The sequence below is a fragment of the Hesperophylax consimilis genome, chromosome 23 (assembly GCF_061612785.1).
Source record: "Hesperophylax consimilis isolate HC1 chromosome 23, BYU_Hcon_1.0, whole genome shotgun sequence".
NCBI classification, from domain to species: Eukaryota; Metazoa; Arthropoda; class Insecta; order Trichoptera; family Limnephilidae; genus Hesperophylax; species Hesperophylax consimilis.
This window is the reverse complement of record NC_142858.1, coordinates 17,802,792-17,829,975: the sequence shown is the minus strand read 5'-3', so window position 1 is coordinate 17,829,975 and position 27,184 is coordinate 17,802,792. Positions and strand designations below refer to the sequence as shown.

At 33.9% G+C, this 27,184-nt stretch overlaps 1 protein-coding gene across 14 annotated transcripts in view; it reads right to left on the bottom strand.

The window, feature by feature from the left end:
* Positions 1-27,184, bottom strand: part of LOC149412399 (coiled-coil domain-containing protein AGAP005037) — a 408,813-nt gene that overhangs the window by 158,547 nt on the left and 223,082 nt on the right. For all 14 annotated transcript variants that reach the window (XM_089645768.1, XM_089645770.1, XM_089645772.1 and 11 more), the window contains one exon: positions 19,755-19,882. In XM_089645768.1, coding sequence (XP_089501894.1) covers positions 19,755-19,882 — 128 coding nt within the window. The remainder of the gene's footprint in view (positions 1-19,754; positions 19,883-27,184) is intronic.

Sequence of the window (27,184 nt, the reverse complement as noted above, 5' to 3'; positions counted from 1 at the left end):
CCGATCTGGTCATTAAAAATGTGTATGTGAATACTGCACGAGAGTCCCAACTGCCTGGAGCCAGTGAGACTCTTCAACTGGAGGTAGTGGGTTTGGAAAGGAGATGATGACGAAGTAGGTGGATAAGTACCCGGATACTCCGATCTGGTCATTAAAATATGTGAATACTGCACGAGAGTCCCAACTGCCTGGAGCCAGTGAGACTCTTCAACTGGAGGTAGTGGGTTTGGAAAGGAGATGATGAAGAAGTAGGTGGATAAGTACCCGGATACTCCGATCTTGTCATTAAAAATGGCTAAAGCCATTTACAGCATCTTTTCGAATTTGAGTGGTAGTCTTTCACCAGGGAGATACTGTAAGTGGGTACCACTCTGTAACGTGTTACAAATATACTCTCACTCAAATTAAACTCACGAAAATAGTAGGTTTGCAATTTTAAAGACTCAATATTATTGAAGTTCGGATTTTCGCTTCGTCATTTTTTAATCTATAATCCGCCCGGTAGTAAGCCCACGAGTATATAATTCTTCTTTAATCCGTTTTCCCTTCTCAGAGTATATGTTTAGAATATACCAATATTGTTTTCAGCCTTTTGAGTCCCTCGCAAATAGTTATGTCTAATAATGTCGTACATTGTAGAGGAACTATACGTATTCTCAACTACTACTATAACTCCTGATTCCTGACCGTCAGTAAAACCTTAGGTTTATAAATGTCGTCAGAGTTTGCTCCGTGTTATTCTATTTGATCAATAATCTTAGTTTTACGTTTTCTACGTTTAATGCTGCGTGGTCTGCTAATATTGGTAAATCTGATTTATGATGTGGAGATCGCTTTTGAAGTTATTTTGAGAAAGGATAGCAAAGATTACCAAATAAAATATTGCTGACATATTAACGGAATCTTCATCCCAAATAACTGCATGTTAAAGTTATTGTGAATATTGCAAAGCTTATCGAGCATAAGTTTATATAGACATTTTTGAATATGTGTCATAATCAAAAACACAGAATAACTTCAAACTATTAGAAGAATGTGCGGAATAAACTACCTTGTTAAATAATGTCTATCAGCCACCGATGCAAGCAATTTGCTAAGGATAATATGCGAACGCTAGAAGAGCTAAGTAATCAATAATTTGGGAGTTTGTTAGAGGGTGGTATGGGGGGACGCTCAGCCAAACTCACGGTTTTGATGCTAAACTATTTGGTAGCTAATGCACACCGTACATACCTCGTCGCTTACTCGATTAGAACAATCGGCACTGTGTATGTTAACATACTCATCGACCATACTACACAATTTTCCAATGCGCTGAGTAGCTGTATATTGTGTTTTAAGTACGCGTTATAGAAATAGTTTTGGACAACAAAGTTAAAATGTCTCGATTCCTCTCGTAGTAGAAGAGATCGATAACTGAAGTTTATTAATCATTTATATAAACCTAGGGACTTTTACAAATTGAACCGGCTTTCACTATTCAGGGGTGTTCTAGGCCATCATTTTAAATTGTGGAGAAAGGGGAGGCAATCTTAGGTAAGGCTTGACAGAAGAGAAGAAATTTGTTTAGAGAGGGACAACCAAAAAATATGTGATCTAAGGTTCTTACTTCTAGATCACATAAAGTACAATCACGTGAATTTTAAAAAGATTATAGAGAATGGAACAACATCCTATTCTCATTCGAATAGTGAGGAAATTTTTTTTTTTTAAATATATATTAGTGATTTGTAATAAGGCATAGCAAGCTCCTATGGATTCACTAGTAATATGCCAATACTCAGCCAATACATTGCGGGATCTTTTAGGACAGAAAAATGTTAGGTAAGGGAATGTGGTTTATGAGGGTATTAATAGGGTTGAATGTTCCATATTTTGATAAGACATCCGCAATGTGCTCACAATCAAGAACTTCTAGGAATCCAAATCAGAGTTTAGGTTTTTCTACAGATTTGAATGGAGACTATAAGCATTCGAAACAGGGCCTTCGCCGGCTTCTAAGTTAGATGGAGCTGCGTAATTTCTTTATAGAGCTTACGGAGAGAGAATAAGAATAAACTGTAAATATTTAAATAGAACTGACGTGTACCCGGCAATACTCGTGATAATTAATTGGGCAGTCTTATTGGCCTACGGGCGTATTGAGGCCCATTTTGAAAGCCGCAAACCTACAGGAAAACAAAAAACCACATTTTATTGAGTGGGTTCGTGCTTTGAAGATATATAAGCATTTAAAGTTTAAAATTTTAAATACAGCATTTTGTATCATTTTGAATTGAGTATTACTCAATTTACGTACGAAATGCTGTTTTGAATTAGGAAAGGTCAAATAAAAATTAAACGCGGGTATTTAATTTATTTAAAAAAAACGTTTAGATCACCTGTATAGATATAAAAAAAGGAATTCGGAGAGAATTGCGAATACCGCACATTAGTCCCAATTCTTCATTAGCCTGGAAGCGGGCATTCCCAACTAGTACGTGATAAGAGCGAAGGGAGCCGAAAGTTTGTTATAACTATCAGAAAAAACAACGCAGGCAAAATTTTACCTTCCTCAATTGGGATAAATGTGCGTTTTTTGTCGAAGCACAAATCAACAAATACTTACAAATGCGACTAGTAGCCAAGTGGACAAATGCGTTTAATCCCCCCCCCCCAGGCGTCGCGAGTTTTAACCAATGCTAGCTAAGTCCTCCATCATTACACAAGCAACATTTTCCGCTTATATAAAAATAGGACTTAATGGAAAATTTGATATATTATTAACTGTCCCGCGTCGTGATGTGTACCATTTCCATAGCATCCCCAAAGTTGACGTCGGGGACTCTTGTCTGGAGTTAATGCTAAAAAATAAAATTAAAATCCGTACCTTGGCCGGCACCTCTCGTATTTATGTTTTATAAGGGAAAAATAATTTTGAATAATTTGAAAATCTGAGAGAGTGAAATTTAAAGTATAGTTCGAACTTTGATTGTAGTACATGAAGTCGTTGTACAACGAGACTCTCGGGATAACCTGATGAGATGAAGAATTTAAACACTTTGTCAGCAAATAGTTGACGCCTTATAAAGAGGGGGATCAGAACAATCTACTTGAAGAGAATTGATGGGCGGCGATTGCATCACTCGTTATTATTCGCAAAGATTTATATTAAATTTCATCTAATTTACTGAATACATTTTTTGATGCAGTACTAAAAAGTGGGCAAGCGTAGTCGAGATGGCTTCAAATAAGTGCCTTAGAAAGCAACTTAATGCAAGTAGGATGAGCAGAATGAGAACACACCAAACGTCAGTTAATGAGATGATGATATTCAAATTTCCTTCACATTTAGTAATTATATTACGAATATGGGAGACTATTTAAATTTCCTCTCAAATTGAACTCCTAAAAATTTCACGTCAGTGGCTTTGTAAATTGGAGAGTTTTTAAATAAAATTTGAACAGGATGGGATTTTATGACGGTGTGAGAAAGTGACACACTGACTCTTCGCGACTGAAAAACCATTTGATGTGAGCTATGCGCAAAGGGCATCCGTGGCTTCATCAAGGTATTTAACAGCGGGTGGGATGTTTTTGGATGATTAAAAGAAAGCAATATCATCTTGGAGCTAACTATTTTTTACTCGAGGGGGATTAGTGGTATGCAAATGATATGTGTATATATTTTACATTATGGGGGAAATACATCGCCATGGAGTGAGCTCTTCCAAATAGATCGACTTTGATTGATAATATTTCGAAGCTTAATGATTTTTTTTCTAATAGTGATTGATTTATAAAAGATTGTACAACATGAGAGGTATGCCAAGGAAAATAAGTTTTATTTTCAGGATACGGATGGACACAATGGCAAAGATGCCTTCTATAATTATTCAGACTACAAGACATACTTCCTGATTAGACATGGATAAATTAATTCAGACTACAAGACATACTTCCTGATAAGACATGGATAAATTAATTCAGACTACAAGACATACTTCCTGATTAGACATGGATAAATTAATTCAGACTACAAGACATACTTCCTGATTAGACATGGATAAATTAATTCAGACTACAAGACATACTTCCTGATTAGACATGGATAAATTAATTCAGACTACAAGACATACTTCCTGATTAGACATGGATAAATTAATTCAGACTACAAGACATACTTCTTGATTAGACATGGATAAATTAATATCAGTACTGATGTTAGAAGTAGATTTTTTCCCAAAATCAAAATTGAGATGGAGAGATAAACTGTGTACTCTCGACAAAAAAAATGTAACCGGTTATTTTATTTTTTCATAATGTTTACTGGGGGTGGGTGAAAGGGCGATTGGCCTGTAGTTGGAAACAGAATTGGGTGATTTGTTCAATTTTCGGGTAAAGTTAATTTAGGATGACAGATTGGCTGTGTGTTATTTCTGAGGGATTTTCACCATCTGGGGGAGTCAGGAGAGAGATCTTGGGGCTTTCTGGAGGATCCAGCAGGGAAACATTCATCGAAATCAAAGTATGTAAAGTGACAGTATGAAAGATAATAAATATCAGGAAATCTTAAAAGTGGTTTCTGGAATATCAGGAGGAAGAACAATCCCCAAGGCAGAACACTCTAAACAAAACAACTCATGACAGCCAAATCTTATTATTGCTGGTCCAAAAGTACTTTCAATTACCAGAAATCACCACAGCGAAATTTTAAATAATAATTTTAAAAATATTATAGCGGAGTCTGGGGTTTATACATCACGTTTAGAATTATTCATGCGTCAAACTAAACTAAGTGACCATCATACGGTTCCCATCAGGCAGAGAATTCAGACCTTCAAACGACTCGGACTGTTCACTCACTCCTTGATCTAGTCGCATTAATACATTTCTGTTATTCTGACTGCTGACATTACCCGCCACATGGATTTATTAATTTAGTTAAAGGTAGATTAAATGCTTTGGTGATGAAAACTATTCGTTTCACATGGTAAACTACTGAATTGTTTTGTGTTTAACTAGGTACCGTACTTTGAATTTTGTTTTGAAAGTGTAAATGAGTGTATGTACTGTCCAAAGATGTAAAATGAGCCTAATGCGTAATAATAATTCCTCAACGGCATATAGATTATTTAGTTGTTGTCATCGCTTCGCTAAAATAACGCATTATTGGCAGCTCCAGATCGCAATCAAACTGCAAATATCACAGATATCACAAATATGCACAGATCATCAAATAAAAATGTAATAAATAAATAAAAATAAAAATAATAAACTTATCGACATATTTGATGTTAATAACTTTGAGAGTTTCAAAAGGCAACTAATTTTAGACCTATTTGCTAGTTATTAACTTGTAATATTTATTCGATTCGAGTGCGCGTCGGCGTGGCGCACGTAAGGTCTGTTTACGCAATTTTTTTTTAAATCGTATATTTTTAAAATTAAATAATTGATTTAAACGAAACAAACGGCAAACGCACGCAAGTGATAAATAAACATGGCAAATCCATGTAGTTGCGGATTCGTCATAAACGAAGTTCTGGCTTTCGTTCAACAAAAGGTTGAAGTGATGGATGACATTAGTCTAACCCAAGTGTGTGATATGTTTACGGAACAAGATATCGACTCCGCGAGAACTCTACTTACAAGTATTCTGGGCCAACCTCCAGGCCCCTCGACGAGGAGAATCGGTGAGGGAAAAAAGAAAAGGTCAATCACTGATTTGATTAAATACATGAGAGAAACTGACGGCAAACTTCTGCCAAAATTTGTTGTTTTAGACATCAATAAACTTCCACCAGTAACGTTTGATCATGTAGATGTAAGTACTTTGTTAAAAGAAATAATAATGTTGAAGAACGACATGCGTAATCTAAAACTGAATGCATTGAACGATAACTTCGCAACTTGCGAAGATGTTACAAAAATTCGACAAGAACTGCAAGATTTTAAAACAACATATTCATTGAAAATAAACAGAGATGATACAACGACATCTGTTGACGATGATACAAAGTTAAAGCCCACCTGTAGCAAACTAAATCATCAGGCGAACATCAAGCAAACGATGCCATCTACCGATAACGTCTCAAACAATGTTAAATCAAACGAGCCAACCCAAAAAAACAATGTGTGGAATAAATCTCACAGAGGGACAAGTAACTAACTAACTAACTAACTAACCATCACGCCGTTTCCCCGCAGGGGTAGGCAGAGAGGACGGACCGCCAAACAACTCGGTCTTGGCACACACTCCTTGCCTCATTCACATTCATACATCGTCTCATACATACTCTTCTATTATTCTGACTCTTGACATGGCCCGACTCGAGTATCTGATTCACTTGATCGTGCCATGTCTTCCTCGGGCGTCCCCGACTTCTGCTACCATTCACATTTGCATCATATATCCTCCTTACACTCCTATCTTCGCTCATTCGCTCTACATGCCCAAACCATCTAAGCGTCCCTTTCTTAATCTTACTCATTACGCTTACATCAGCCTTGCACTCTTTGCGGATCTCCACATTCCTCACACGATCAAACATGGTTTTACCACACATACGCCTCAGGGATCTCATTTCAACAGCATTTAATCTACTTTCATCCTTTCTTTGCCAGTTCCATGCCTCACTTCCATACATCAAGGTAGGTACCAGCACTCCGTTGTGGACTGCTAACTTCGCTTCTTTGGACAATTTTTTGTTAGCGCCTACGGCGTTTAGTCCTCCATTAACGGAATTACCTGCATTTACCCTTCTTTCGATATCTCTGTCAGCCTTCCCATCTCTCGTAAACATACTTCCTAAATACACAAACTCATCCACCTGCTCCAAGTATTCCCCATTCACAATTATATTGCACACTGTTTTCGTACTCTCTCTTTCAAACACCATTACTTTAGACTTACTTACATTCATCATTAACTCATTCTTCATGCATACTTCGTTCATCCTAGACACGAGAGACTGTAGATCATCTATACTATTAGCAATAGGATAAAATAATAATAATAAAACCGATTCGATGACAACAAATAAGGCGCTTTCAACAGAAAAAAATAATCTGAAGAGCCCTGTCAATCAAACATCAGAAACCACGAATGATTGGAGAGAAATTACCTACAGAAAAAGAAAAAACTCACGTATTTTAATAAAAGGAAATAACGAGACCTCCGGGTTAAAAGTACTTCCAAAACAGAGGTACATAGTTGCCTCCCGATTCGATCCGGAAACAACTACCGATGAAATAAATGGTTTATTGATCTCTCACAATTTACATTGTAAAATAGATAAATTTCTGGCAAAATCAGGCGAGTTTGCAACTTTTAAAATTGGAATAAACAGCGAAAAATTCTCAGAAATTATCAAGGAGGAAATTTGGCCACCAGGTATCATAGTCCGAAACTTTATTTTTAAAAAACCGATCTCCACGCTGAACAGAGAAGATAAAACTTCTTAAAATGGATCCACATAAAAATGTAAATTTTCTACGGATCGCATCTCAGAACTGTAGGTCGATTCGACGGACAAAGCATTTTATACAAGATTTATGCGAAACTAATGATATAATACTACTCCAGGAAACATGGGTTCTACCAACAGAAACAAACATATTTTCAAAAATTCATCCCCAATTTTCAGGATATGGAACTTCAGCCGTAAATCTAGCTGATAGCCCTTTAATTGGACGACCTTATGGTGGGGTCGCAATCCTATGGCGGGATTCTCTTTCTGTCGACATAGTGGAATGCTCTGAGCCAAGACTGGCGGCAATACAAGTAACTGTAAACAGTGGCAAAATATTAATTTTTTCAGTTTATATGCCGACAAATAAACCCGAAAATCTCGAGGAATTCACAAATTGCATGAGTAAGGTAAACGCAATAATCAATGAAAGAAATTCGACGAGTGCGATTATTTTAGGCGATTTCAATGCAGATCCCAAAAGTTTGTTTGGCCGAGAACTAGAAATTTTTTGCAAAGAGTTTTGCTACGTCTGTGCCGATATCAAGTTGATGGACCGTAATACTTTTACATATGTGAGTGATGCCCATAGTACCACAAGCTGGCTAGATCATTGTGTCACAAAAGCTCTGGAAAACGCTATAGCTAGCGTAGATGTTCAATATGATGCAGTGTGGTCTGACCACTTGCCAATGTTAATAAATCTCAACCTTCAATTTCTACCAGCCTTTGTGGAATCATGTAATGATAATATGATTGATCCTTCTAGATGGAATCCAAAATCGAATGTTGAAATAACAAAATATACTGAAACTATTAACAGCAAACTTCTAAACATAATTCAAGATTTCGACCAATCAGACCTTGATATAAAATCAGCGGCACAATCACATGAAAATCAAATAAATTCCTTGTATAAAAATGTTGTAGATGCACTGCGAAGTGCTGCCTCCACCACATTTAATAACACGAGTCGAAAAAATAGAAACATTCCGGGATGGAATCATTTGGTTGCAGCGAAGTATGCAGCATCGAGACGCGCTTTTCTTTTATGGCTCGAGGCTGGAAAACCACTCTCAGGGCCAGCTACCGAAGACAGGAAGAAGTACCGAACGATTTTCAAAGTAGCTCTGAAAAAATGCCAACAAAAAGAAATCCAACAGCGAATGGATGGTATTGCCACCTCACTAATAAATAAAGATTTCTATAAATTTTGGCAAAAAACCTCCTCAGAATTGAAAACCAATATGAAAACTCCTCTTTGTGTGAATGGAGTAAGAGGAAAGGAAAATATCGCCAATGAATTTCGTAACTTCCTCTCCATGGCAGGCGAAGAAGTAGCGGAAAAATCTCTGAATGTAAATTTTACTTTGAAAACCGAAGGTAATATTACCACTTACAGCATTACTCCACATATGGTAGAAAGAGCTGTAAGAGAAATGGCTACAGGAAAAGCCACAGGACATGACTCAATAGCTCTTGAGCACATCAAGTATGCTGGGCCAGCGATTCATGTTATCCTAGCAAAACTATTTTCAAATATTATGCGTTATAGGTACATCCCGAACGAAATGACAAAAACGGTAATTATACCCATAATTAAATCAACAAAACTTGATCCATCCATTATCAATAACTACCGACCGATTTCACTCTCGACCGCCCTGGCAAGAATATTTGACAAAATTTTATCGACGGTCGTAACAGACCATCTAACGACAGAGGATAACCAGTTCGGATTTAAATCTGCACTGTCAACATCTATGGCAATATATTCCTTAAAAGAAACCATTAGCTACTATAAACAAAGAAAAACGCCAATTTATACCTGCTTTCTAGATCTAAGCAAAGCGTTTGATCGTGTTTGTAACAATAAACTCTGGGAAAAACTCAGGAAAAGAGCAGTTTCAGAAGATATAATAGCGATTCTTTCAATTTGGCACACGCAGCAAGAAAATGTGGTGAAATGGTCAGGCGAGTTTTCCAACCCATTTTATTTGAAAAGTGGCGTAAGGCAAGGAGGAAGCATGTCTCCAGCACTGTTTTATATATATACTGATGAACTAATTCAAAGACTTAATAACAGTAAGATAAGTTGCCATGTTCAAGGAGTATGTGTAAACAATATTAACTACGCAGATGATATGGTTCTTCTAGCACCGTCACTTAGCGCACTGATGAAACTACTCCAAATATGTGAAGATTTTGCAAAAAATCATAACCTTGTCTATAATACGTCCAAATCAATAGTTATGGTTTTCAAATGCAAAAACGAAAACATGCTAACACCTTCAGTATGGCTAGATGGAAGGAAAATGGATGTTAGTCGTAGCGTCAAATACCTGGGACATATTATCACAGACGACCTGAAAGACATCGAGGATATGGAAAGGCAAAGAAGAGCGATATCCGTTAGAGCAGGTATGCTGTCAAGGCGTTTTTATCTCTGCAGTACAAACGTGAAAAAGATACTCTTCAATGCATTTTGCACTTCGCTGTATACGTCAGAGCTGTGGGTGGATTACACTTCATCCCAATGGCATAAGATAAAAGTTGCATACAATAATGCATATCGCCAACTATTCTGCCTACCGAGATACTGCAGCGCCACGGAAATGTTCCTGGAGGGACGAGTACACTCTTTCAGAGCGCTTCTCCGCCATCACATGGGAAGCTTATGGCGCAGACTACGCCAATCAAGTAACAAAATCATCGCTGCCGTGGTTGCCTGGATGGAGTCCCCTCTGATGGCCCTCTGGAGACGGGAGATGTGCAAATATCCCCCATAAACGGCTGTTCACGATCATTTTTGTGTTTATATTTTATCTTTTTTTCACTTAAATTCCGCTTTTTTGTGCCTGTCGGAATCACCTATGTTATAACCAACCTTATTATTATTTTTATTACTTATTATGTATACTATTTCAAATATGGAATGTATTGCATTGCACTACCCCTGCATACATTCTGGAATAAATTCTTTTTTTTTTTTTTTTAATTTCCGATTTAGTTGTCCGGGTTAAATCTTCCCCAAAGGTAAAACTTAACCCTTCCACTCACTTTTCCACAAATGATCATCTAGTCAATCAACATTATGTAAGTGCATTATATAAGCAAAATAAATACAAAACAATACAAGAACAACACGTCAACTCACCAGAGATCAAATGGGAAAATAATTCACCGACTCCAGATATTTTCATATCAGAGGGTTCGGCTCGGTAGAACTTCTAACAGGGCCTATAAATCCTACTGATCCCTCAACATAAATATTTAAAAAATCTTTTGTTATCCTACATGTATTCAAAATGACCGACTTTTGCATCTTTATATATAATTTTTTTGATAGATCTAATACGCCTAAATTTTTAATTAGAGAGCTAGGTATAATGCCAGTAGCCGAAATAACGAATGGTAATATTTTTATAGTCTGAGAATGCCAAATTCTTTTTATTTCATTTCCTAAATCTGTGTATTTTCTTATTTTTTCACTAACAGATTTTTTAATATTACAGGAATTTGGAATAGCGACATCAATGATATAAGTTATTTTTTTTAATTTTGTCATGTAAAACTATATCGGGTCTATTATGACTAATCGCTCGGTCTGTTAGTATAGTTTTATCATAATATATTTTATAAAATTCGTTTTCTAAAAATGAATTTGGTTCGTATTCATAATATGGTACTACATTATGGCAGTCAATCAAGTTATGTTTAATTACCAAATTTTGGTGAATTATTTTTAAAACTTGATTGTGCCTAAATGTATACTCGGACGGTGCTAATATAGAACATCCCGATATAATATGTTCTAGTTTCCGGAAAAGCCAAACATTTTCTACACAAATCATCAATTTGATTTGTATCTTTGATTATATGCTTTCTATAATTTTTAGTATTAATGACTCTATCCTGAATGGCAAGCATAAATCCTTCTATTTCTGCGCTCAACTCTCCAATACTCAACCATTTGTTTGACGAAATTTTGTCAACATACGTTTGGTTGAGATAATTGAAGTGTTTTGCGTGTAAAATTTTATTTGACCAGGAATCTAATAATTCCTGGTTGGGATTTATAAAAATGTTGGCATTCTCATCTTATTATTATTATTATTTATTGTTATTAAGTTTAATTTGTAGAACTCCATTTTAATTTTTATTTTTTATATATTCAATAATATTGTTATTGGGTTTATAAAAACAGTTTATTTTTAAACAAGTTATGCTATTAAAATAACCCTATGAGTCATCGTTTGGGAATAACTAACATTAAGACATTCAGTCAAATTTAAACATTACACTAATTGGGGAAACTTTGCTGGGGTAATAACCATTAATAATTTCTAATATTTTACTCAAAAATCAATTAAGAAATCAGTAATTGAAATTAAAATACCTACCTAGAAATAATATAAATGTATCGTCTGTAAGTGGGCTACCCACAGTTTGATAATGCCTTCAGAGGGCGAAACAGCTGTCACGCGTAATAATAATTACACAGCAGAACTTGTTTAAAAATAAACTGTTTTTATAAACCCAATAACAATATTATTGAATATATAAAAAATAAAAATTATTATTATTATTTATTAGCTTTAGATGCCTTCATACTTTGATTTATTTTACCATATTATTTTCTAATTACCTTATGAGTAAATTATATCTAGCTATATTATCCATGTACATGTTACACTTATATACATATACTGTCAACTTACTATGTAAAAGCCCGATAGGGCGTTAATAAATAATAAATAAATAAATATCATCGCACCGCAGTTGACGGTTATTTAATAATAATATTTGCATGATTGTATAGCGCTGTTTTTGTGCAAAATCGCCTCAAGGGCGCTGTACAAATATATAGTACATTTGTAGAATGATCTATGTTATAACTAACTATATATGGAGACAATATACAGTACCATAATTACCTGGTAGGTCACCTAAGATTGACAATAACTAATTAGGTGAGTGATTTTGTGAGTCATTTTAAAATGTTCGCTAAAAAAGAATGACAAATGTAAATGGCAGAAGTTAAATAAAAAAAGTTTTTAATGATTCAAGATAATGTCACATCGGAAAGAAATGAACACAAATTTATTGACCAACTATACATACGGAATGTTTCCAGTGAAAGTTATTCCGATATTTCCCTTATGTCGGGGAGTTTTGAAATCTATCGCATTTGGTGATCGCTAAATCGACGATCAGTGCCATTTAGAAAATTTGATATTTTGAATGTTTCCCGTAAATGACGACTTTTGTCTTTTAGCTTTTGTGCAAAGTGTAATCAGCTAACTAACAAAACAATATGGCTGTTAATCTTATCAAGTCGAATCAAATGAATTAGCATTCAACGCGGACCTTTCAAATGTCGAAGTGGCGCTGATAGTCGATTGAATGTGATAAACACCACAACCTTACAAAAGTAATATATACTTGACATTTTATCAGAAATGATTTCCATAGTCTTTAAACCTAAACTAAATCACTTACCTCCAATTTTGATGTTATAACCACTAACAGATACATCATCGTGACACTATAGTTTGTATTTGTTTAACCATCCGTAGAAGAAGAGACGGAGTCTGGTTCCGGTCTCTTACATGTACAATATCGTTGGAATCTAGAGCGGATCCGGGATATGAGGCTGCTCCTGCGAGGGGGCGGCGGTCCCTTCGGCTTGCGGCGCAGCAGAGACAGCAGGCTCCGCCGCGGCTCTGGCTGCGGGATCAGCGGCTTTGGCTGCGGGAACAGCGGGCTCGGCACTGGCGGCAGCGACTGCAAGTGACGCAGCTTAGTTACACTGCATTGCCGCTTGTTCCTATGCTTCTTCTTTCTGGTCGCAACCTCGGGTAGCTTAACGTTAAGAGCATTTGTTGACTTTATATTTTCACGACTGGGTTTAGGAGATTCCGCGTTGGCATTCAATATGTCAGGGTCTGAATGTGACTCGCTGGTTTCGGTCGAAGGGGCAGTCATTACGATAGACAGATGTTTACTTATGTGTAACGGATCATTTTTCCGAGGATAGAGAGACGTAGAAGGCAGCGGCGAAGGCAGCGACTTTCTTTGTAATTTAGGCTTCTGAGTAGACGAAGAGCTCTTCGTAAAAAGTTGTTCTTCGGATTCAGTTACAGCAGCAAACGCGGGCAACTCTGACAGTGGGGTCCACGTGTGATGTGGAGAAATGGGTCGATAGGCTCGCAGGGATTTACGCACAAGAGGTTTGGGAATTTCTATGTCCACGACTTCCACATACTGTTCGACTTGTACTGATTTCTTTGCTTGTTTTGGAACTTGTGGCTGCTCAGTTTGTTCAGAGAGCTGATTTGAATGTTCGCCCTGTTCGTGTTGCGAACGCTCCGAATGGCACTGCTCACTCATCTTCTAGCTAATGTATTCTGTATTCTTCGTTAACGTTATTAAAATATTATTATTTGGAAAATACATGTCCTTTATATTAAGTACGTTTTATGAGCAACTCACTAAAACGAGAAAATAGTTTATTTAGGTATGTTACAAGTGTTCTAGGAACGACTTAGGAACGCATAGTGGCGCACGCGCCGAAACAAGTTTCTCCATTGTTGGATTTACGAATGTTTTACAAATATGACAGTCAATATTTTATAAATATTTTATAAATATTTTATAAATATTTTATAAGTATTTTATAAGTATCTGTATACGTCTGTCTCGACACAGGTGTACCCTAGTGAGACAGATGTCGATAAATACAAGTAAAAACTTTATATTGATAGATAAATAAATAAAATAAAAAAATAAAACAAATAGTAATCACTGACTAGTGGATTAAACTAAATTACACCTCTTTTAAAACTTCACTTAAAAAGTAGATATGTAGGTTTTTTCACTTTTACAAATTGCTGCCATTCAATAAAAAAAAATATCAACCACAACCACTTGTTAAAAATATTACGATACATAGATTAACTATGGAATTCATGAGGGATGGTCGTGATAAATGGGCATTTTCGCCAAAGTTTGTACATGTTTTTTTAATTATCCATTTCCGTTACTTTTTACACTTATAAGTTTTCACCAAGACCATATTACAAGCAGACTAACCAATGTAAATTGTACTCCTCAATCCTCATTGCCCAGAATATTAATGGAAGAAAATCATTTTGCATAGTCGTTAGACATCTTTAATTAATCACTTATTAAATAACATGACATTTCATATTGTTATTGGCTATTCCTTCGTAAAGTCACTCAAAAGGGGCCTTAAGAAACGGATTCTTATAGTAACGGCCTTATAGTAACGGATTCTTTATCATTTTTTCAATGTCGGCCCAAACTTACGTAAAAAGAACAGTAACTGTTCAACAGCTTTTTAATTTACCATAAATTTAAACTTGCACACGTAAAATTAATTACTGAATCAGACTTTGTTTAATTGAAGATAGAGGTGGTAAATGGTGAAAAAACACAACATTAATAATATAATAATAAATTTTCCTGTTTAAAATACATAACTTTTCAATTTTCTATAATACGTAACTATGACAAATCAAATTAAAATACATTGTACAAACTTTGGCGAAAACTTCCAAATCATGTATTCATTAGTATAAACAAATGTAGCTTTAAATATCACGGAACAAAATTTTAATAACTTAAATGGGTTTTTTTTTATAATTTCGACGTAAAAAAGATTTTTATCCTGAAATTAATACGGTTGTTAAATAATGAACAATTTAAATGCACGCTATAAATGACGTATTCCATTAAAAATTCCATAAAAAATAGTTTTTGATATGCAGTAGTTTAAGCTTTTACTTGGAAATTTGGTGCGTCTGGAACTATGTATAATTAGCTAACTTTAGTTCTGGAAGGTTACTTGAATTTAAGCGCTCTGGAACTGTGAGGTAGGGAAAGCGCGAAACCCGAAATCTACGCAATGTTTTATTTTAACATTCGGGTGATGAAAATTTACATACGCGTTATACAGTCAGAAAATATATTATGCTATTATATCGAGTATGTGAGAAAAACGTAGGGTCGTATAAAGCTGCGATGTTTTATCAATATATTACATTTACAGTGTAATAATAATCAAATGTTCATTCAAAAATTCATATTTTAATTTAGAAAACACAATGACAAATAAATTATGTTATCATATTATTATTATTATGAAATTTTTGTTCATTCAAATTAGATAGTTTATAATGAATCCTTGCTACAAAGTTTATTTTTTTAAATTTTAACTGAAAAGTTAAAACTTACCTTACAAATCCGAGAGCACTAAGAAGAAACTCAAATTTTAACGTTTTTTAATACTTATCTGCACTTTAAGCCCGATTCAAAAGTGTTATTTGTGGTGAACATTATTATTTCAAGTCAATGATTTAGAATTTATTGCTTACTGCAGAGCTACACTAAAAATAATAAATCCTTCAAGAATAAATATATTCGGTGTTAGATTTGGTTATTTTAAACGCACACTTAAAAATCGAAAAAGAACATAATATAATAACAACTTTAAAAGAAATTTTAAATATTATGCAGATTCAACCTCCACCAATTGAACTATTGAGTCCTCGAGGAGTCAATAGATTATTAAATTAGTAAATGCACTTGTCCCGGTAGTATTTAAGACTAGAGGATGTTGGTTCGAGTCCTAGTTACGACGGTTACCATTTTTGTTTATTCGTTTATTTCAGATTGATTAATAAACTGAATTATAGTTAAAAATAATTATAAAGAAATATTTTTTTACTTTTTTCTAATGACAAAAAAAACTTTTTTACGTGTTTTAAATTCACGAAGGTGGACGGTATCTTTAATTAATTTCACGGGAAATAACGTTCATTATTTAGTTGGATATGAAACAGTGTGATAAGAATTCTTAAATTCGTAAATGTAATCAAAAATGAAACTTCAATACAAATAAAAATAGAAAGCATATTGAATATATCCTCATTGGCTGGTCGTGTGTTGTTTCAAAGAGCAAAAATAATAATACAAGTTGGATAGAACTTTCACAGAACTTTAAAATTAACTTTGAATTGAATTTAATTGTTTAAATTCTGTGAAACAACTAGTCTTAAATTTTTAAACTTTAACTTTATTTTGAGCGAAAAGTTACGTTGATTTTGTTTGCCAAGCGACATAGCAGAAACTAATTTTATATTTACTTTTATGGAAGTCAAAGATTATTTTTTAATTATTACTTAACTTTAAAAGAGTCTTTTTTCACTTTGTTTTAATTTAAAATTGTTAGATGTACAGATTTTTTAATTTAAAACTGTTAGATGCACAGATTTCATATTTTTAGGTGGACTGATTTTTTTATGTTATAATATTATTTATAATTTAAAACAAAATATTTTAGCAATTTGGTAAATGAAAAATTAATCAATGTTAAGAAATGCGGAAATGGATATGAAATTTGAAAAAGATGAATAAATAAAGAAAGGTGTTGAAAATAACGAGCAGTTGTGGTTTTGAGAATCAGGTCCCGTCAAAGGAGACTTGCGAGAGCGTGCTCTCTGGACTCGTAGCAGGAGAGAACTGTGCAATCACTTCAGCCCTTGCGCATAGGCAGGTGCATCCGGGTGCAGCGGGCGGGGGCGGGCGGGGGCGGGCGGGGGCGGGCGGGGGCGGGCGGGGGCGGGCGGGGGTGGGTGGGGGGGGGTTGGGGGTTGCATCGCGTACACGTGCCGCTGCCGGCGAGGGAACAGGCCGGCAACATTGCTGCTACCAGGCCGGATGACCGGTGAAGGTGGTGGGGTTACCCTGGGCTTATCAGTGACAAATCACGGATTTCCAATACATTACAGCAACACGTGAGGGCGGCGAAACTAGCAACGGGTGAAGGTGGGTGCGTTTCCGCACTTCTTGCCTCTGTTCTGTGCCGCGCCTGGCAAAATACACTTTTATCCCCACACAGGTCAATAGCATATTAATTTTGTTAAAAACAAAAAAGTAAGTTTTTGTAACATAACGTTTTTCCTGATAAATTTACTGGATTTTGTTTAAAATTTTAAAAAAATGACATCAATTAAAGAATGCAGTTCTTGCAAAAATAGCGTAGAAACAACTGTTACGCCATTCGTGCAAGGTACACATATCGAAATAAAACAAGCATTACAACATTAAGAACAACAACGTCTAGTAAAACAGAAAAAATAATGTTTTTTTTCATACAATAATTAAAAATAATCCTTTAACATTTTAAATTAAATAAAAGCGAATAATTTCGGAAGAAACTAATGTCTGCGGACGGGACTCTTGCAAAGCATCCAATTATGAAAAGATCTTGCAAGATGAAATACCAAACTCTCATAATATGACCTATCTATCTCCGCAGCTCACTTGTTATCTTAGTATCTCTGTAGTTTACCTCAATTCACTAAAGTATGTTTTCACAATATTCAGCAACCAATCTTCAAAATACACGGTGTCCGGAAACTCGTAGTACAAGCGGGAAACTGGAGAATCTACACCACATGGGGAACCCAAAGTTTTAAATAAACATAAAGTTTTTTGATTTGAGCATTTTCAAAAAAAATAAAAAAAAAACAAAAAAAAAATTTTTTCGGCTATTTTCGGGTTAAAGTTTTTTCTGGTGTTTAGGGTTGAATAACAGATGTTTTAACCCTGCAGAGCAGAAATATTTTATGATTACACCGGGTTAAATGAAGGGTGATTTCAAAATAATGCTTCAAATCCGAGTTTCTTCATTTGTTTTACTTTCAAATAGTTTTAATTAGTTGGGTACTTTGATCTTCAGTAATAATTTATAAGAATTTGATTAAAAAAAAAAAAAAAAAAAAAAAATCAACTTCAAACTTGATTTACTCGATAACGAAAGCTCAAATAAAAAAAAAATATACTACAAAATCGACTCCAAATGTGATGTAGATTCACCAGTTTCCCGCTTGTACTACGAGTTTCCGGACACCCTGTATAATAAAAACATATTTTAACTATAGACGTATGAATCGGAGAAACAGATTGTGAGTAATGTATGTATGTACACTTAAAGAAGCAAAGAGTGTGAACCACGACACTGATTTTCATTTTTATATTACTTCTCTTATACATCTGAATATTACTTCTCTTATACATATGCCTTTTTATATTTTTTCCTTTCAGTACCATAATTTTAATATTATGTTTATATCAGACATATTTTTCTACTTCATTGTTAAATGCATATTATACAAATTATGTGAATGTGTGTGTAAAAGCGTATAACGGGCGTAAATAAATAAATGCCAAATTGCCATTTTCAAGTGTTTCGTATCAACGCTGAGAATTACTTATCTGTTTTTTAAATTTCGTCACCCTAAATAAATAACATTCACACAATACGAAAAAAACTGTGTATTATAAAATATATGTACTTAGGTACATATGAATTTATTTTTATTATTGATTTCTGTAATTTATTTTTTGCAATAATGAGTGAAAATGTATCTATTTTTCTGCACACATATTTCATGATTGAATTAGGTATTAATTAACATCGTGAAACATAATATTATGAATATTTACACTAGTTAAATTTTTTTTTAAATAGCAAATATGTTAACAATGTAATACGTATATTTTTTTAAATACATATTACCCTACACGGACTGTCTATATATTGGCATATCTATGTTTTTTAGAACCAATTTGTTTCATACAAAAAGCCCGAAGTTATCGATCTAGTGAGTGGTTTATTTATGCATTGAACGTCGAAGAGTGCACATTGAAATAACGGGTGACCTTATCAAAATGACAATTCAACTCACCTATAAAAAGTGTTATAAAGTTATGTAAAGTGATGAAACAAAAACTGCGTTAAATAGGTTACGTATGTAACTATTTAACCTAGTTTTTGTTTCATTACTCTTAATAACTTTATATCACCTTTTAAAGGTGTATTGAATTGTCATTTTGAGGAGTTACCATGGAACCGAAATTCCGACCCCTTCCTCTCCCTCCCATCATCCTATCCCCATAGACTATTGTAATTCTTTCTTTTTTTATTAAATAATTAAAAAACATCAGTGAAAAACTCTCTTATTGGTTAAATTACAGTACACATTTTTGCTATGCCTTATAAAATATTGTTAACTGATGATTTTTTCGATGAAAAATTAAATAAAATAATTATAAATAAAAAATATAAAAAAAAAACAAAAATGAAATAGAAAATAAAATATATTAAATCAAAGTAAATTTTGGAAATCTCGAATAAACTTTTCCAATACTTGTATTGTGTATCATCATCTCGGATTAAAACATGATAACGTAAAAGGTTGGGTAGGGTCTTACCTCAATGTCCATGCCCCGTACGAGCGCGCTGTGCGGTGGGGCCGCTCGCAGCAGATCGCCGCCAAGCGTGTGACGGCGCGGGTCATCCCGGCGCGCCAAGCGCCCGCGCCCGCCTTCGGATACAGAGCCTGCAGTACACAAACAAACTCAAGCTTTACCACTTGTCTCATTGACTGAATTCTTTATTGTGAGATAGATATAACATATATATTAACACTAAGGAATTGTTTTATGTAATTAATAAAATTACACGATACAAGTGTTTAAGAGAGTGGTGCTACTATTAAACACCAGTGCAAAAAAAACTTCACAGTCCGGGATCAACTGTCCGGGAGGTCAACTGTGCAGGGGATCAATTATCGGGAAAAGATCAAGCGTCATGGAATAACATTTCAAAACTCAAAAACAATCTAAAATTGGCTGTTTGCACGTGACTAAATAAAATATAACATTCCAAAATTCAAAAACAATTTAATATTGGTTGAGCGTTCATAACACTAAAAAATTGTGGGTATGTACCATTCTAAAATTCAGTAATAAATTAATATTATTTTCAATACATATAATAAATCTATGCAGCCGTTCTTAAATACTAGTTGGTGGTATATAAAATAATGGTCGGCATAGTTGCCTTTTAACCAAATGATCGGGGTTAGATTTTTGGCGTTGGCAATTTTTTTGAATTTTATAAACTGTAGGTTCTTCATGGGTCTATGCTAGTTTTAAATAAAAAAATAATTCCTTTAAAAAAAAGAATGTAGGTACCATATCTCGAACCACGCCATTTTTGAGTGTACGTCGAATGTTTTATGAAATCAGTTTTCATTACAGAACAATAAATCTTTTTGTGCACACAAATATATCGGCTTTTAAGTCTAATATAATATTGTTTTGTAATAAACATACAAAAAAGACTATATAGACTGCTCCCTGAAAACTTTGCATGACATTATAATAAGCCCATAAATTTTTATTGTTGACAACATTCTCGACTCCACGCATGCTGAAACAGGGAAGCGATCTTAAAATAAGTATTTAAAGGCTATTTTTTAAATTAAATTATTTTCCCTGGAGTACGGCACTAGTGTTGCCACCGCGTTGCCGTATCCTAATTATTACGGTGTAAAGCATTATGCGCTACCTGATACGGTACGGTTCTTCGACGTTATTGTTGAACACTCTACTGCGTAATTTCAAAATTAACTCTATAGATTTCAGGAACACAAAACGACGACTGCATCAGATACAAAGTTTAATTATGTTAAGCAAGCCCAGCTTTGGTTACATACTACTGAAAACGCTAATGCCTAACGATTATTTGATGAAGAACTTTTTTTAATTATAGTAACATTTTAATACTTTCGATAAATTCATAATGATTTACTTATGGAAGACGTTCAGTGGACAGCCCCTGGAAAAGTTAAGGAAAACTGATCCTGCTAAGGTCAGAGGCGCCTTGTTGAAAGGATGAATCCTCACAAGGACAAGAAATATGACTAGGGGAAGTAAATTGTAATGATTACGATTTTGTAAGTTTCACGCCGATTAGTTCAGAGTCTTTTCCGGGCGTAATTGTTATTTTATTCAAAGAGATCTGGAAGATTAGCCTGTGTGCCATGAATTTATTTCACATGACATTTTTCTGATTCTACTCGCAATTCAACCCAAGATTGATTTTGACAGCAAAATTTAGGAGAATTTAGGGAAGTTGTTGAAGGGAAAGATATTGTAATAGTTGCTAAGTACCTAAATCAGGTTACGACAATAATATCAAGCAACGTTTAGATTTCAAAATGTGTCGTTACATTATATCATATGATGTTACTACATATACTTCACTGAGAGAAGTTTCCACTCTTAAACGTGGTGCAAAAGTACATTCAAATTCTACCTGTGGAAATATCCGAAATATATTTTAACAACCAGTCGTAAAATAACAGATTCATACAAAGATTAAACAATATAAATGAATCAGAACCGATTTCTAATATAAATCTTAACATTAGAACCAGACCACTAAGATAATATTATGAAAAGATTTAATTAGAATCATTCCACAGCAATATAGCTTTTTTTCAACCCTCTCTCTCCCATGTGTGGTCTGTATAACGAAAATGATATGATCAATGAAATCGATATATTCTGCACCGCACATATTACCTTAAAAAACAATAAACACTGTTAATATTCTTGATTTTGCACTTGTTACTATTATTTGTATTCTCTTCTCTACTTTATATCGTAATAATTTTTTTCAATGCAAGATGACAACATTTTGTAAATAGATTGATGACCTTATTTTTATTTTGCATGTATCAATTATGTATTAACTGTTGTCACTCTGTTAAATGCAAAACATACCATTTTTTATGATATTTTTCCAGTCAAAGATTTAAACCCGAAATCTCCGGACCCAAAGCAAAGAGTCCAACAGCGGGTTTCCTGCATTTTTTCGTACTTTACTTTCAAAATTGTTCGGAACATTCCAAAACTCAGCGGTTACCTCTCGTTATTATGGTTTGTATCTAGATTGTTTTTAAACGCGATACATTCAAAGATCGTCATTTTGAGCGCCCTTTTAATCTATAGGTATATATGTAATGTCTTAAATATCTCTAATTATTGATAATCGGCCGTTCCACGAATTTTTGGGTTGAATTGTTCAAAAGGTCGTGTTATTATAGAGCGGCCATGGGTAAAACACCACGCAGCGTGAGATAATTACCGGCAAAGTACGGGTACGTATTAACAAGACATCAAAAGAAAACTTTGACACTTTTACGATTACCAGCAATCAGCACATATTAGAAATCAAAAATGTGAAACTAATACCAAACGCGTACCGGTTTTTAAACATTTCATAATCATGGTGGCTGTTTGATATTAGCCAACTCTCAGATTAAAATTATACTCATTCGTACTCATATAATTATATACTTTGATTTTGTTAAAGATTGTACCCTCACCGTTATGCCCGTAAGTCGGAATCTGTCAAAATTCAAAATTCTGAATAGGGAGCAGATCCTTGGGTTGTGTTTTATAAATAACACGAGGATTCATTAACTCCCTTCTAACTTAAATATTTTTAAACTTAGTTTTAATAGTTAAAATTAATTTTCAATGTTTAAATTTTCCGGGTTTCTCCAAAACGCACCGATTAAGCGGTTTGCTTGTTTGACTGGCTAATAAAGCTGCTGAGGAAATATCTTTTTAGAGCTTTTGCCAATATTTATTTTCTTTTTTTTTTTTACTGGAAGTTTTAGGTTTCTGCGTAATTCGTTGAATGGTGTATTAGCGATGCATTGTAAGAAGTTAATTCCAAATTTAGTCGTGTGAGTAGATGACGATGAGCAAATTTGATTTTGTGACCGTATTTTGTGGTGATGTATTTCGAAATTAAAGGCTGCTTTAGTGTGGATGTGTGACGAATGAATGTTATATTTTGGCAGAATCGTAAAAGGAAGTATTTTTGTCTGTAACCAGATAACTCAGTTGGGAGTGGATCATAGCATAATATGTGGCACGCAGTAGAGATGTGGGGACCACATATTGAAGTCGGGGAAATTTTCGATTTTATATACTCAAATGGGAGTTCCACGACAGTTTCTACAGAGTCCAAGAGTAACTCCAAATATTTTGTTACTTGTACATTTTGGAGGTTTTCATTTCCAAGAATGATATTCATGCTCTACCTCTGATTACCACATAAAATTTCATTGTATAATAATGCCGCTCAACTTATTTTAACACTAACCTCAAAAATGTCTTTATAAAATAATAAACCTATAACTATCGTTAATCATCTAAAACATAAATGAATGCCTAAATGGCGTTTCAATTTCATCAACACTGAAAAAACAACAATGAAATCTTTTAAATACACACAAAATCAACATACAAAACAAGAATGTAATGCGATTCTTGATTTGTGACGTCATAATGAACAGATTCAGCCGTGCCAATCGAACTGGGTAATTTAATGTTACGGTGTTTTACTCATATTTAAATGACAATTTATAAAATCTACGGATTTATTATAAAATATATATATTCCTAATCAGCGTTTCTTGATCTAAGTGAATATATTTTTTAAATCATAATGGTAATTTTTCACTGGTGCTCCTTATTTCGTAAAACGACGTTTGCAGGCTAGGCTACATAAGTGAAGTAATGATGTCAGTCAAATGCCAAACGTAAAAAGTTCTTATAGGTATGTAGATTTAAATATTTTAGTAACTTAAGAAAAAGTCGGTTATAGATCAACGCGCGTCACTGATGTGGTTAAGATATTTTTTTTATAAAACATCTCCGGATAAATTTTAGATAAGTTATTACTCCTTGACGAAAAATACATTAGTGTGATATTTAAACTAAATTATTAAGATAAAATGCACACTGAACGATGGACGAGCTAAGCAAACTCATTTGTAGAAATTGTTGAGTCCTACATCATACGCATCCAACAAGTAAATGTGGAAGCTATATTGTAAGGTGCCTCCGAACCCATACTGATAAAGTTCCACCTTAGCTTATTTATGGGTCCTAAACTCACTTGTTTTACACCAATGACACAATCATTTAAAAGTAAATATAGGAGTTATTGTAACACTGACAATGAGCGTAACAGGTGGAAATTGGTTAGGTCTACAAAAACATGTTTTTTTTAAATGTGTTTTAATGTATGCATGAATTATTACTTTCAAAAAGTATATTTAAAATCTAATAATAAACGAAAATCTGAAACAGTTAGGAATCTATATAAATAAAATAATAAAACAATCTAAACGTTTAGGAATCGCTAATATTGTCTTCTATAATTAAATATTATAATTTGAGGTTTTACTCACTAAGTTATTCCAAAAAATAAATATTAATCCTAGACATGCAGAAAAGTCAATAGATGTCGCATATTAAAATTAAAATAATATGTTTATCTAAAGACGCTGTCTAGATTTTAGTTCAATGACAATGTTGGTAGTTCTTATACGAAGTATGATATATTTAAATATGACCGAAGGAGATAGGATCCCATTAGCTCAGTTGGTAGAGCGGTGCCCAGGCAAGGCAAGGGTCCTGTGTTCGTGTCCTAGATGTGACCGTATCTTTTTTTGATTTTTCTGTTTCAGACTTTTTTGTTTAGGAGTTGCAAATATTGTCAATAGTAAATATTACAATTTGAGGTTTTACTCACTAAGTTATTCCAAAAAAATATATATTTGTTTAAAAATGATAATAACGTTAATAAATAAATAAGCCATATCGATGCGATTACACAACAGTGATGACGCGCCCGTCATAATCCAAAGTTTAAGTATATCGCCGCTAGTCGCGCACTAGTAGCTCTCCTTTCGCATTTATAAATACATCGCGGCTGCCCGCCGCCCAATTTCAAGGACGCTACACCGCTGGGAATATAAACTGTCACTGATTATTTATAGTTTTGATGAGACGAACAAACTGGAGGTCTGACGTCAGAGAATACCGAATATTACGGATCTTTACTCATTCCCAAGAGACCGCACTTCACCCGAATAGAGTTTTCAGAATAAAACTAAAAATGTTAATTATTTTCTTAATACAGAATTTGATAAAAAACAATGAAAAAAAAAATATCTTGAAAATTGGAAAATATCGCTTCCTCCACCTTAGCTTTATGGATTTTTTTTATTTATTCATTAATTGTGATTTTTTTAATATTTGGAAAAACTGTGAACATACTGGGGTTCCCCGTTCTAAGGTCACATTGTATATAGTTTTATATAAATATAACGTATAAACGTCGTTAATAGGTGAGGTAAATTATAATACGACCAAGGAATTAAAAACTCTTAAATCTAGAAAACAACGATATTTAAGGAAAAAAAAAGGATTGTTGTATTTTTTGTTCATAAAAACATTTTCACCATATAGATACATCATTTAACAACATATTTTACCATATCATTTCTTATTAAATACAAACGTATTTAATAAGAAGACATACAGGAAGACAGGCGTAAAATAAACGACTCAACTTTTTTATTCAAGATTCTAAACTCTAAATTCGACTGTTGCGAACTTCTGCAACTCATAAACTTACGAATACCTACAATAACAACACGACAAAATACACTATTCCACTGCAACGCACATAAGCGCAATTACATTGCGAACTCCCCAGTACAACGGTTTCACACTATGGGAAACCAATACTTAGGTGATGTCCATATATATTTAATATTAACTTTGCGAATTTTGTGGATTACGTAAAAGACTTATTTCAACACTATTCCTAAATGGAAGTTATATTTTTGTAAACCAGTCAAATCGCTGTATTTTTTAATTTATGTTTTCGTTATTTTTTATTATTATTATTTCTTTCTCATGTTTCAAAACTGTCTGTCATTAAAATTGTACCACATACATGTAAAAGCCTTCTGGGCGTTAAATAAATAAATATATATTTTTTAAATGGCATGTACTGATTATTTAAAAAATCGATATAAATTTGAAAGGGTTGAATAGGACTACTACATAAAGGGTCATTTTGATTAAAATGGCCTTCCCTAAATTGATCACACTACACGGAGAAAAAAAAATCGTCTTAAAAAATTTTTAAAAGCAAGTTTTCTCCGTGTACCGTATACACCACGAAAAATTAACTAACTCAAGAAGTTAAGAAATACAGTAATACTAATAATGCTTAATAATATGAAATTAAAACACTGGCCTAGTTTCATGGCGTGGAGTAGAGACCTACTTAAAATATGTAAAATTCTTATACTTGAAGCGCCTTCCGGTTGGGATACAAACGTTGTTTCTTTCTAAAATAGATCGCATAAACAAAACGTGTCTGCTATTGTTTTGAGCGTAACATTCGGGATCATTGAACTTAATACTACCGTACCACGTGAGATAAAAATAACACCAAAAATAAATATAAATTAATATTCACACATTAAACATTATAAACAAAATTGTACGATAACGAAAGAAAGTTATGCAAATACGCTTAGAACATGTCTAGGTAAACAACAGATGTTAGTTGAGCAACACGTGGCTAGTACACCGAGAGCAGTTGTTTTCAGTAATACCTTAAAATCATTATTTGAAAAAAACTCTCTTAAGAACTCTGTGATTCCTACGTTGTGTTTGTGTTCGAAAAAGTCGTATTTGCAAAGGCACTTTCGAAGTCACAGCGGAAAAACAACAAACTCGTGTTCCGATTGCAGCAATTTGTATACGCAAGAGACACTTTAGACAAACACGTGCTGATTCACTCTACAAAAAAACATTATCGTGTTTTTAATGCAAATATTAATGTTAGTTGATAAAGTATTATGATTCAACCATCCAAAAATTTTGTAAAAGGAAAACAATTAATTTTATACAATTGATAAATAACCATTTGCATTAATGGTTTTTTTCATTAATTTGCCGTAAATAATTGT